Source organism: Lichenostomus cassidix, chromosome Z (assembly GCF_008360975.1).
Source record: "Lichenostomus cassidix isolate B80296 chromosome Z, HeHo_3.0, whole genome shotgun sequence".
NCBI classification, from domain to species: domain Eukaryota; kingdom Metazoa; phylum Chordata; class Aves; order Passeriformes; family Meliphagidae; genus Lichenostomus; species Lichenostomus cassidix.
The window spans coordinates 23,702,011-23,715,064 of record NC_139511.1 but is presented as its reverse complement, the minus strand read 5'-3'; the positions used below and the strand labels follow the sequence as shown (position 1 = coordinate 23,715,064).

The window sequence follows — 13,054 nt, the reverse complement described above, 5'->3', positions numbered from 1 at the left end:
CGTGAGAATCAGTGCTGCAAACATGTACAAACCTCCCCCTCTGACTACATTAAAGCACTGTCTCCTTCAGAGAGAAGAAGCCAACAGCAACTAGAGAAACTGCTCATAGCCAAGCCCAGGCTCTGTAACACCTTCATCTTCTCTCCACAAGATACTTAAGCCCTAAGACTCATCCCTAAAAGGGGTTTCAACTACAATCAACTTCCAGAAAAGGCAAATTCAGAGCCTAGCAGGCCTTGACCTTATCCTGGATCAAGAGATGAACCAAATGGCCTCTCAGTTGAAGGACAGCCTATCTCAGCCACAGGGACTCAACCATTCCATGAGGCAAAGCAGCAAGTCCCAGATGAGAGCAGATTAAGCAATCACAACAATATTTCACAACAGCATTTTGGGACTAGATCCTCACTTGCAGCATTAAAATGTCACACATGATGAAGACTATGATTTCAAACACAGCACTTAGGATGTACTCCCACCAGTGTGGCTTTTTTAGAGGATTACCAAACAACATTATCAAGTGATTTATGTGTACTACAGGCAGAAAACCTTGTCAGTAACAGCACCACAGAGAAGTCCATATACAATTACTCTGTTTCATACCAGTGAGGTATCACCAGCCTTGGTAAAACAGATCAGTCAGTCTTGGTAAACTGTTGAAGTTACAGTAAGTTTATTTAAATTCCACACCCAAGTGAGGAAAAAACAACATCAGAGGAAAAAAAACCCAGTTCATTATACCCTTCCTTTGCCTGTATAGAACTTAACACCACATTACCCTCAAGCGGCAGGACTTCACCAGCATCAATAAAAGTACAGCAGAGTGTGTGGGGATGCTTATTATGAATGCTTTCTAGGGGGCTGTTCAGTTTTTCACAACTGCATCTCACACTAGAGATCCTCTCAAGACAACAATCTGTGGTAAATACAGTCTACGGTCACTCCTGACATCAAAACCAACATGTCTTGCATACATGTGCATATGATGGAATTACAGAGTTTTACCTTGCTTAAAGTTTTTAGGGCTAGTTCTGCTGCCTTTCGCACAGTCTCCTAAAAAAGAAGTCAACAATCATTTCCACAATTTGGAATTCTTCTAGAATGATTCATATTAATGGATAAGCATTAACACTAATACTGACAAGGCTATCTTCATGGCTAATACCTAATATAAAGTATTAATATCTTCATAAGAAAGTATTACAACATCTTTAAAAGAATCTCTGACTTTAGTCCATGTGAGTATCAGGTACAATCACTACTTTAACAGAGCTCAGACCTGGAAGGACCCAAAGACTCTGACTTCATTTATGCATGTCATTTCAGCACACAAGCAGCCCAAAATAAATGCTCCTATATTCAAAAGTTAAGCAACTGCTCAGGAGTTCTTTAAAATCAAAGAAAAATCCTGAATCATCAAGAATAAGCACAGCAGGAATGAAAACCAACACTTCAAATGCACAGAGAATTTCCAAGGTTGCCCAGAAATTTTACTTGCAAGGATCATGAGTTTCTAGCTCACTTAATGCTCAAAACTCCCATTGGCTTCAAGCTGATTTGTCAGAGAATCTCTCTTTAAACACCTCAGAGCTTGACCACTGTACTATTTGTTGAAGATTCCTGTTCAGTTCTTGGTTCCATTACCTTAATGTCATCTTGCACTCTGAACAGGACTTCCCAGATCTCTGGAAGCTTGTCTATAATGTCATCCAAAGGTCTTCCTCTTAGTAAGTCATTTAGTGCCAGGCAACTGCAAACAAGTAATTTTATTTCTTTCACACAGTGTTCTTACTTGATATAGGTATATATACAGGTATGTTTATCAATATAAATAAAGGGTAAAAAAAACCTCAAGAGAACAGTTTTATATTCCTTATTTTCCCCAAACCCTAAATCTACTCTGTCATAAGAACATCTCCTTTTGCAGAGAAAAATATGCTCAGTCGTTCAGGTAAAACCTGAAATATTTTCAGGTAAAACCTGAAATAGTTGACAGGAACTAAAAATGGCTGCTGTGGTGAAAATTGCTATTGCAAATGTTCTAGTTACAAAATTGTTTTACTCTTCTTTAAGTACAAGCTCAGAAGAAAGCAAAATGATATAAAGTATGGAACTGAAACAAAAATTTTCAATAAGCATAGCTACAAACCATTAAAAACAAAAAACATTTATTACAAATGGCATCCTGCTGCCAAGTACATAATAATCAGACTGACAAGGTTTTCTAAGAGAAAAGAATACTTCAGATTCAGGGATAGGCAAGGACTAGTAACCAGAAAACTCATTCTTCAGAGAACCTTGTTCAGTATAAGGCTACATGCAGTAAAAAAATTCAGGCAAATAGTTTAAAGATTGCATCATATTTCCAAGGGCAGGCTACAAGGTTGGGCTCTACTCTGATGAAAGGATGTGCCCTCTTTCCCCCCTCAACTTCTTCAGGTTATAAGTTCATGGTGAAGAAGAGGAAAGAACCGAGTTCAAAGACAAATGTAATACTTTTCCTAGCAATACCTGGATTCCCTGATCCTCCAAAGACTGCTGGTTAGGTTACTGATCAAATCCTCAAGAATTTCCTTCATGTATTTGTCAACCTATTATTAAAAAAAAGAAAAATCATGAAACAAGCATGGCTGTGCATCCTTGTCCTTTACTCTGTAAAAGAAGTCCTTTTGGACAATACAACATGTTCTCATCCACATCAGATAAACTAATGCTTGCCAGTGCTGTGCAGACTTTCTCTGACTGCTTTAGACATGCCTTTCTCTGCACTGCTCAAGTCCTTAATATTGTGAAATACACGATGAAAAAAGTTCCTTAAGGCCTTTATCAACCGAACTGTTAAAAATGCAACACCAAACATGTATTTACTCCAGAAGCAGCTGTGCTTTCCTGAGGGATCAGAATGAATGACTTCACATTAAGATCAACTTTCCCAGGATAAAAGATTGTAAACGCAATTCCAGCCCTTGCAGAACCAGAGCAAAGGCATCTTATGAAAATCTTATCCCTGGAATACACCTGGCAGGAGCTCTCCTCAAAACTCATGGAATAGCCTCCTTCCATGGGCTTCCTGCCACTTAAAAAACTGAGGAACTATATTTAGACGCTCTTGCTTTGGGAAGGCATCTTGGGCTATAAGGATCCCTGAAGAACTTTCCATAAGCAGTATCAAAGCAATATTAAAGTGGAAAGGCCCAATTTTTAGCAAATCATAAATTTTAACACTGGCTGCACAAACAAGGTCTGCAATATCCTTTTACATATGAGAGACAGCGCAAAACCTCTGTGCAAGCTCCAGCTCATCCATAGATTCAAACATCTCCTTTCCAGAACAGTACCTCACCCCCTTCTGCACAGTCCCTCCTTTCACAAAATGCACCTGTCCCATGAGAATCTCTGATACACTGGCAGCAAGCCCCCACGCCACACTGTGCTGGTCACTCACCATTGACTTGTCAGTGACCAGTGCATTCCAAATGCTGGTCATTGCCTGCCGAATGCCCAGATTGGGGTCAAACTGGTAACGGTAGAGCCGGGGAAGAAGCTGGGGCAAAAATGGAGCCAGCTGCTCTCCAGCCTTGGCAGCTATCACGTTGAAACCAAAAGCTGCCCCCTGAAATTACAACAAAATAGTATTTGTTGAAACATTGCTCACTCACTCAGTTATTGCTCCTAGGCACACCACAGCCAAGGGCAAAGTTGACTGACATAGTTCAGATTTAGACCAAATGAAAAGGACTGGAAAGGTACTAGAACTAGCCCATCCTCACTGCTACAGTATCCCAGTGATCTCAAGCATTAAATCAAACCCAGCAGGCAACATACTGCTTCAAAAGTTTCTTCCTTCCAAATTTCAAGACACTGACTGATCTCATTTGCAGAAGTAGTACTGGTGAATTAAAACCATGAAGATTCAAATAGGCTTTTCCAAAAGAGATTCTTTCTTGGCAAAACTGGTGAGGGTGGGCCACTGCTTCCTTACAGCTCTGCTGCATTTAGAAGAATTAGAGTAACTTAGAAACTGAAAAACTAAAAACAAAATAACTCCACCTTATTTCCTAAAACCTGAAATTTCTGGGGATTATAATTTTGCATCTGTCCATATTTACTTTAAACTTTAGTATTTTCCTATGATCTTTTCTTCCTCCAACACTGTCAGCTCCACTGTCAATTCTAATACAGTGGAACTGATGCTTGCCTGTGAAGTCCCGTGGGATTGGGATAGCCCAAGAAGAAATTACTCAGTGAAGGCAGTGCAGGGACTGCCTCTTATGACTTCGTGTTTTCTGATATGCAGTGTCAAAAGCTGCCACTCAAAGCCCACAGTAGGGACTTCACAGGACAGGATGTGTTTTTTGGGTTAATCTAGAAAAGAGGAATAAGGATACACTTTCATCTAGGACTACTGCTGTGAAAAGTAAGAAGTTGCAGAAAGTGTAAGGAAAAGGGAGACATTGCCTGCAAGGCCCTGAACAGCATCCTCTCCAGCTCTTGTGGGGGCTTTAGAGCACAGACTTCCAGACACCCCCTTCAACTTAAAATATTCTGCAAATTCTTCAAATGCCAAAACTCTACCCACACCTACTGAGTGGATTTTCTTGACTCATCCTGGCTGCAGAAATTCCACAAGGGTTAGAAATCCAACTATGCTCCCATGCTTTTGAAGTCCCAGTGCAAAGAGGGAAGTCTTGAGAGATATGCTGACTTGTCAAACCCTGGATGAAAGTTAAACCTGGGGCTTCTTTTTTGCTAAGTGGTGGTGTGAGAGACTCAAAACAAATTCTTCCGCTCTTCTGTAAAGCCATTGAAAAGAGTCCCCACATCAACGTTCTGAATAGTACACTTAAATCTTCAAAATTTATGATGCTCCTTTTTTCATCTGGAAGTGGATCCAATAGTATTTTGGCTTTGCCAAAGCTCCCAGCTGCTTTAAAATATCAAAACTTGAGTTAAGATGGGATACTTTTGACAACAATGCTTTTTAGCAACTTGCTGCTAATTACTTTTTGCTCTGTCTCTTTAGATAACAAAGGTCACTTTCTCTGGCATCCAAAAATTCATCCAGTTTTGAAAATATTATCGCTGTTTGAACACTTAAGACCTGTCTTTCCAAGCACACTCAAAAAATGAAAGGATCGCAGTTGATTCAGAGGGGAATGTAGAATTATATGAAGAATCTGATACCAAAGTTTTGCCACAAGAATTTCAAGTAATCCTAAATTTTTTTCTCAGGCTGCTAAATTTGCCTTGGAGTGATACCAAAGCATCGACACCCCCTACATGCAGTAATCCATAAAACATATAACCAGAGCTAGAGAAATGCAAGTTTTGTTTTCAGAGTTCACAGTGGGAATGGAAGTTGTATGAAAGCAGCATGTTACCTTCCGAGAATTCCACATGGCATGATGGTTGGCCAGATTCATGAATTTGTACACCAGGTCTGGCTGATTGAGGTCACTGGCCAGTGAACAAAGCTCCTTGTAGGTAGAAAGGCCTTGACTTTGAAAAGCAGAAAGGGAAATCAGTGTTAGTATTTTTCGGTACAAATGCTACAATATCAAAAGCTCTTTTCAATTCATACACTAAAGGAGGCAGAAAAAGGTGAGTAGCACATCTCTATTACAAGGAAATAGTTACGGTAGTTCAGAAAACAAGAAGGAACAAAAAGCCTAGGAAGCAGATTTGTAAGGGAATTCTGTTTCAGCACGGACTGTGTCTCTGTCATTGAGACTGTCAGTAAACTTACCCGTCTGGGGTTTTACTCAGACCTCCCTGGAATACCACAGTTTCTCCAGTCATCTCATGTTTGGCTCTGATAGAAAAGAGGTCCAGTATTAGCTCTACCAAATTCTACACTTGAATACATGGCACACTACAGAACAGGTAATTTGTTTTGCTTTACTAACCAAGTAACTTCACTTTTTTTTCAGTTCCAATCCCACAAAAAAACATATAGGTGTGCAAAGCTACACACACTGCAAGGAATGTCATTAACCTGTATCATGTGTAATATTAACGAGACATTGCAGAAAGAGAGAGTTTTGCTGTGTAGGCAGAAGGTAGAAAGTCAAAATACTGAAAGATGGCTTTGTAGCTCTGCCTGGACATAAGCCATATAATGGACAGCAAGTCTTTAATTCAAAATGAAAAAATACCATTTCCAATAATCTTATTTCTTTCTGCTTACCACCACTAAATCCCTGCAGTCCAAGCCTAGGTTTTTATCAATTCAGTGGCCAAACCCACATCAGATTAGACAGGACAAGGCTATTAAAGAGCATTTTCAACACTGACCAACACAATCTCTAGCCATGAGTCTTGTAATACCAGCTTTTTTCACACTAAAGTTGGCAAGCAACCATTAACAACCCTTCCTCAGCAAAAGATATTTTTCAGCACAAGCAAGTCCTCACTTCTGCAACATTCACAGTATGCAGAGTTGCTGCAAGTGGTCATTGTTCTCTAAAATTACACAATGAAGCAAGTAGCAAATCTAACCAAATCTGAACTCATTTGAACTACTTGAATCAAGACTGACACATTATTTTGAAGCTTTTTGAATGTAACAAAAAAGGAACAACTTCAGACATAAAACCCTCTAAGCTGAATTAAGAAATGTTTCTGGGAATGGATATTGACTTGCCCTTGGCCCCAAAACATCTCTTTCCACGCAAGAAAGAGACATTTTTATTCCCATCAGATACATAACTCTGAGTACTCCATCACTGTGTTCTGAGTTCACTGTACCTTTTCCCAGTCATAAGGGTGTCAACGAGAGTAGTGACTAGCTCTTGCTGATCCTGTTCACTTCCTAGTTCATATATCAGCCCAAGACCTTTTGAAGCAACATCTTGACTAAGCTCTGCAAGAGATTTTACCAAATAAAATTCAAGATAAGTATGTAACTACACAGTACACAAATTTCAGAAGCAGGGTTCAACCAAAATCAGGACATAGCAAACAGGTCTGTGCTGCAATTCACAGCTCTCCATTTTAGTTTAGCTCTAGTCTGTCAAGACACAAACTTTGTATTCTGAAGCAGCAATTTGTTCTGAAGGCATAAACCCCATCAAATTAGGTGGCATCTTGACATAAATATTTGCAAGTTTTGAAACAGCAGGAAGAGTTCCAAGTGCCATAGGTATTCTGACATGCTAGTGGCACCTGAAATCCAGCACCATTCCTGGCAATACTCTCTTCAGCTTCAGCGAGCTTTGCATAGACTGCTGGACACCACTCTTTCCACTAGCTGCCATGGGTAGAGCTGGAAGCCAAACAGCTAGCTTGAAGAGGTCTCAAGAGCTCCTGTCCAGGCAGAACTCTGTTAAATACATCCTGCTGCCCAAAACAGAGCACAAGTAATCACCTCTGTTACTACAGTCTGAAGAGGCAAATGGCAGCGTGCTTTTTAGCAAAATGCACAAAAAAGCTATGTTTCTTATCTCTGCACATGATGCCTAGAAAAGAAATCATTCCTATTAATGTAAGAAAGGGGAAGTTTCTACAGTCATCTTTTAATGCTGACAGGCAGAATGTAGTTGACTGCTTGTTCAAAGATTCCCTCCAGTCTGCTGAATGCCCACCAAAATCAAAACTCTTTAAGGTGTGGTAGTACTTACCATCACTATCCGACAGAATAGAAACAAATGCACTCTGAATATCCTTGAGATGAGACTGTAAGATGAGAAAAAAGGGCATTATTTTGGATCCTTTGTTTGGTCTCCAGGCAAGTTTCTAACAGATAAACAGAGGCTACTGTATCAATGGAGTTGCCTATTTGAGCTACACCTATGACAAGAAACACCCTTCTTCCCAGACAGACAAGTAGCAGCCTGACTGGCATCAAGAAGATAACAGTTAATTGTCCAGACCACCATGTACATACACCATTGCCATTTGCAAACCACATATTTTATTTTCGTTGTTTAATACAAGGCAGCAATGCACCATAAGTCTGGCTTGCAGCCAGATGGGACTTTCTTCATTCCCAAACTGGTGGGTTTTGCCACCTCCTTATAAGGTGCACTGTTTAGATCAGTGCAGTATGTGGCAAGATTTTATATCTAACAGCTTACATTTGCAAAGCACCTTGCCCCAAAGCTCTTTATCAACATCTGGAGAGTACAGACTGGTTACCTGATCTCATCACAGTCCGCAGTACCTCTATGCAAATAGAGGGCATTTTTGTTCGGAATGTTTTATTTAGCCCTTGTGTAAGACTTTTCAGTTTCTCTCATTACAGACAAGCACCTTAAATATAAGGCTTCCATAAAGTGTACCACAAATACACAGTACATGAAGCACATCGTAACTGCTCCGAAGTACCAAAGCTGTGATAAACACCGTGAAACAAATGAGTTCAGTTCTCCCCTCTCTTCCCCTCCTAGATCTCCTTTAAATATTTTCCAAATATAAATCCTAAAAACTATACAGATACCAATCTCTTCTTCCCAAGGGAAGATGTAATGCTAGTTTATTTTACAATAGCTATTTACACTAAGCTTACTCTGACTTGGATGCAAGTCAGATGTTTATGAAGGTGACAAACACCCTTGTTCATCTGCCAGACAGTCTGCTCCTTTAGAAACAAAAGATAAGCCATGTCTCAAAAAGACCGCAGTAAGAAGTGCACATGGGGAGAAAAGAGGCAATAGAAGTGAAGGGGAAGGAAGGGACAGAAACAAGGTGAGAAACAACAATAAGGACAAGGAGCCAGTGTTAGGAAAAAGCACATTTCTTACCTTAATTGCTTTGTGGGTGCTCAGCTTCTTCACCAATGACAGAAGCCAGATGCAAGCTGCCTGCCTAACATGTGGATTGGGACTGATGATATGCTTGTTCAAAATAAGGTCTAGGACCCAGGGAACCACATCATTCACTTTCAAATCTATATGAAAGAAATAAAGGCGAGGGGAGTAGCTTTGAGAATTGTCCACACCCATTTTAATGCCAAAATAATGAAAAACCTAATAAACCCAAGAGTACTCAGGTGATCCCTTAATCTCTGCACATTTAGGAAGTCACTGGGAAAGCAATAATAGTAGAACAAATAATAGAAATATAGAGTCCTCCTAACCCTTCATGAACATGTTTCAGATCCTCTGGTCAAGAATAGGTACCATTCACATTCACTTAGGGCACTACTTTTTTTTTTTTTGTAACAACTCTAAATTTCTGGAGCAATGTCAGGGTTCGACTTCTACCACATGCTCAGCTTTGTGTACACTAGACATCTAAGACCACTCTCACAAAATTAAAATGTGTTTGCAAGTCTGAGGGTGATATTCAAACAGTTGCCTGATTTGTAGCTAGCATTTTGTCACACTTGTATTTCAATGAGTACAGAAACTTAGTCCTTATATAGAATTTCTGCATTTACTGCATGTACCTTTCCCTTAATTGTATCATTTCAAGTTGTTGGAAAACACTTGCAATTTAATTTCATAACCCTATTTTCCTGCTCAGGCGTTAAAATGGCATTTTAAAATGTTTGTGTATTAAAACCCAAAAGTAACTCAACATGGCAAACGGAAAAGAAAAAAACAAACAAATACAGAGTCAAGAGGCAATGAATTACGTAAGAAGCTATCTAAACAGCCCATGAAATAAAGCCTTCTGCCCTCTGAGCAGATGGACATGAAGAAGTAAAACAACCTGTATATAACCACAGACACAAAACACCTCTTGCATGTACAGTTATAAATCAAAGGCCACAGAAATGATGCTATGGAGCCCAGTGTTACAGGCTTTCCCAACCCAAATGTTTCTCAACCCAGCCCCTGCACTAGGAAGGCCTACTTGAAGGGGGGATATATTCCTCCTCTGTGACCGTCCATGCATCCCGTGCAGCCACCGAGCTGGTTCCAACAGCAGCACTGGTAATAGCTTCACCAACAGTGAACTGCAGCTCTATTTGTTTGGCCTGAAAAACACATCAGAACATCACTGACAGTACTAACTAAATACACACCAAAACTTCTGGCACTTCATAAACCCACAGCTTTTTTCCCAGTCCCAGTTTTCCGCAATATCACTCTTTTGGTGAGCTTTTGAGACTACATGGCACATTAGACCCACTGAAGCTGATGGAAAATGAGGCAATGTCAAACTGTCCAAATTGAATGACAAAAGCTAAAATTTCCACAGTTTTTTTAAAGCACACCTTCTACAAAATATTTGCTAGTCTCTGCAAAAGTTCAACTTGATGAAAAGAAAGTATTGGATAGATAGAATGAAAATAAAACTAAGTTAGAATGAGGCTGCTAGTGATCAGTGAAAATTACTACGACTTTATCAAATTATGTAGTATTGAAAGAGTCTCCTGTAATTCCATCCTGAAGCTGATCTCTTAAAAGATGCAGAAGTCTGTTTTTCACATTAGAAGAATTCAGATGGTACTTGTTTTGCTTCACTGCTCTCCTTACACTATTCTCTGAGCCTTCAGGAACAGGATATGCCACTTTCTTGTCATTATTTATGATGAATCTTATGTTGCAAGAACTGATTTCCGTACCTGCTGAGTACCTTCGAGACTGCATTCCTTATGCTTTAGAAGCACAAAATGCTCAGGTACTTGGAGAATTAAACTCTTAGCTTCCTGCCAGCTAAGATAAATTGGTTTTTCTCAAGTACATCTTTTATAAAGAAAGTTGCAATGCCCCCATGCAATTACAGGAGAAAAAAAAAGCACTCAGAAACATCTTTTGATGTTTGGGTACACAGTATTCTCACTATTCTAAGTACAGTTATAGGACAAGTGGTTAATGGCTTCAAACTGAGAGTTCAGTTGAGATATTAGGAAGAAATTCTTTACTGTGAAGGTGGTGAAGCACTGGAAGAGGTTGCCCATAGAAGAAGCTGTGGATACCCCAATCCTAGCAGTGTTCAAGGTCAGGCTGGATGGGGCTTTGAGCAAACTGGTCTTGTGTAAAGTGTCCCTGCCCAGAGCAGAGGGATTGGAGCTAGATAATCTTTCAGGTCCCTTCCAACCCAAACCATTCTATAATTCTATGGCTCTTGCTTGTTTGATCACATCAGATTGGAGGACTCAGCAAAGCATGCCTGTCTCATACTCAACAGTCACTTCTACAATGCAAAATCCTCTGTCAGTATAAGCAAGGAGGAAAGGTAAAACAAGCTGTAAATGAACACTAAAAAAGGTCCTTTTATTTCATTTTGTTATCGAGCATATTGCAATATGTACAGAAGCTCTGAATTACTGCGAAAGAATGCAGTGCACTACAATGATGCATTTAGACAAGATATATATATATTCCTACAAACTTCTAATTCAAGTGTGTTGTATTAGCTGATGTAGTTCAGATAAAAAAGGTGTATGTTTATTACCTACTTTCAGGTACTTTTGAAGGACATAGTATAGGCCTATGACTTCATTACTATAAGCTCTGGAGATTTTATATACAATAGCATGCAAAAAAAATCCATAAGCTTCCTGAATGGAAATTATTTGTCTCAGACTGAGGCAGACACTTGGACTAGCAAGTTTTTAAACTGTGGGATAAAACATTTTATCAGCCCAAAGTCTACCTCTGCTCTCTATTTCAAGGCAGTTTTAAAAAACCCAGAAGCACTATTACAAAAGGACAACTCCCCTTGTAACCCCTGGCTGTGCAGTACATAAAAAGCATCCAAAGAGAAATACTCACTGTAGTACAAAGGATAATATATGGATAGTCTCTCACCTCCACAGAATCCATTAAACCCTGCAGCAGTAGCTTCTGGTGGGGAAAATCTTCATCTCCCACAGGGAAGTAACCTAATGTTTGTATTGCTCGTTCCTTCATCTAAAATACAAACAAAAAATAGCACCATAATATAATCTTCTGGTCAGTCCATAAGATGCACGTTAAACCCACTATTTCTCACCCTTGCCAAAGTTTCACTAAGGGTACCAGAAGCTAGATATGCAAGTGGCTAATTAGATCAATCAGTGCACCTCTCTTCCAAAGCAGATCAGAAAAAAATGTCCTGTTACCTTTGAGGATTATTTGTAGATAAAAGAAGATACTCTCATTTTTCCTTAATTAGAATTATGACTATTCCTATTTCCATCCCTTAAGTCCCCACTTATGACTATAGAAAGCACAAATGATCAGTGCTAGACAATATTAGGAAGACCCTGACCCTAAGCAACTCACTAAAGCCAACAGAAAGCCTAATTTCTTTAAAAAATGAGGCTGAGTTTGTCACGTAATACATATACCTAGTGAGCACTCAAGAAATTAACAGGAATCATAACAACACAACAAAAATCTTGCCTTATTTGTTTCCTTGCTGGAAGGGATTCGGGCCAATAAGTTTTCAACAAGTTGCAGTTTTGTAAATCCTGATCCTTCGTTGGGGATGGGCAAGGGGCCATTTCTGCCAATCTCCCCAAGAGCTGTACAAGCCCCCACCACAAGGAAGGGAGAGGTGCTGTCCAGAAAAGAACCTAGAGGAAAAAGCAAAACAGGATGACTCAAATTTCTTCTTCTTATTATTATTTAGCAGTGGGCAGGCATTTGTATTTTAGCAATGCAAGGTGCAAAGCATTTATCTCCTCTACAGCTGGTAGGAAGCTTTACACTAGAAAAAAAGAATCAAAGTGAAAGGAAACATTGAGAGGAATCTAGGAAGTGACACCATTCCTGATTGTGCTGTGTTGGTCTGTAAGTTATAAAGTCCACCTAGGATTTGTTAAAATGTCCATACATCCAATCAGATTACATTCTTACAAGCTGTAAATTCTATCACAAAAATTGAACTCAAAATTACTCTATCTATGGGCTGAGTATATCAGAAAAATCCTCAGCCTGGGGTGGATTGAAAAAAACAACTTTTACATGCAGCAAAGTCTTAGGCAGGAAGTTACCTATTGTCTCTGTTGTCGACTTTATAAGTTGCTCTTGTTCCGGCATGACTGCAGTGTTTGGTTGTCCTATGTCATGTAGCTCCATTGTTCTGATTTTCCCTTTGGCCAAGTACCTTCCTACTGTAAATCCCAAAGCCAACAAGGATCCATGTTGGACCTCCGGGCTCTACAGACAACACCAAC

At 39.6% G+C, this 13,054-nt stretch overlaps 1 protein-coding gene across 4 annotated transcripts in view; it reads right to left on the bottom strand.

Moving 5' to 3' along the window:
- Window positions 1-13,054, bottom strand: part of ECPAS (Ecm29 proteasome adaptor and scaffold) — a 63,258-nt gene that overhangs the window by 16,948 nt on the left and 33,256 nt on the right. For all 4 annotated transcript variants that reach the window (XM_085042266.1, XM_085042269.1, XM_085042267.1 and 1 more), the window contains exons 21-33: window positions 12,872-13,037; window positions 12,279-12,451; window positions 11,703-11,804; window positions 9,799-9,922; window positions 8,742-8,887; window positions 7,620-7,674; window positions 6,748-6,862; window positions 5,747-5,812; window positions 5,382-5,499; window positions 3,446-3,613; window positions 2,512-2,591; window positions 1,645-1,750; window positions 1,006-1,053 (exon numbers count right to left, since the gene is read on the bottom strand). In XM_085042266.1, coding sequence (XP_084898392.1) covers window positions 1,006-1,053; window positions 1,645-1,750; window positions 2,512-2,591; window positions 3,446-3,613; window positions 5,382-5,499; window positions 5,747-5,812; window positions 6,748-6,862; window positions 7,620-7,674; window positions 8,742-8,887; window positions 9,799-9,922; window positions 11,703-11,804; window positions 12,279-12,451; window positions 12,872-13,037 — 1,467 coding nt within the window. The remainder of the gene's footprint in view (window positions 1-1,005; window positions 1,054-1,644; window positions 1,751-2,511; window positions 2,592-3,445; window positions 3,614-5,381; window positions 5,500-5,746; window positions 5,813-6,747; window positions 6,863-7,619; window positions 7,675-8,741; window positions 8,888-9,798; window positions 9,923-11,702; window positions 11,805-12,278; window positions 12,452-12,871; window positions 13,038-13,054) is intronic.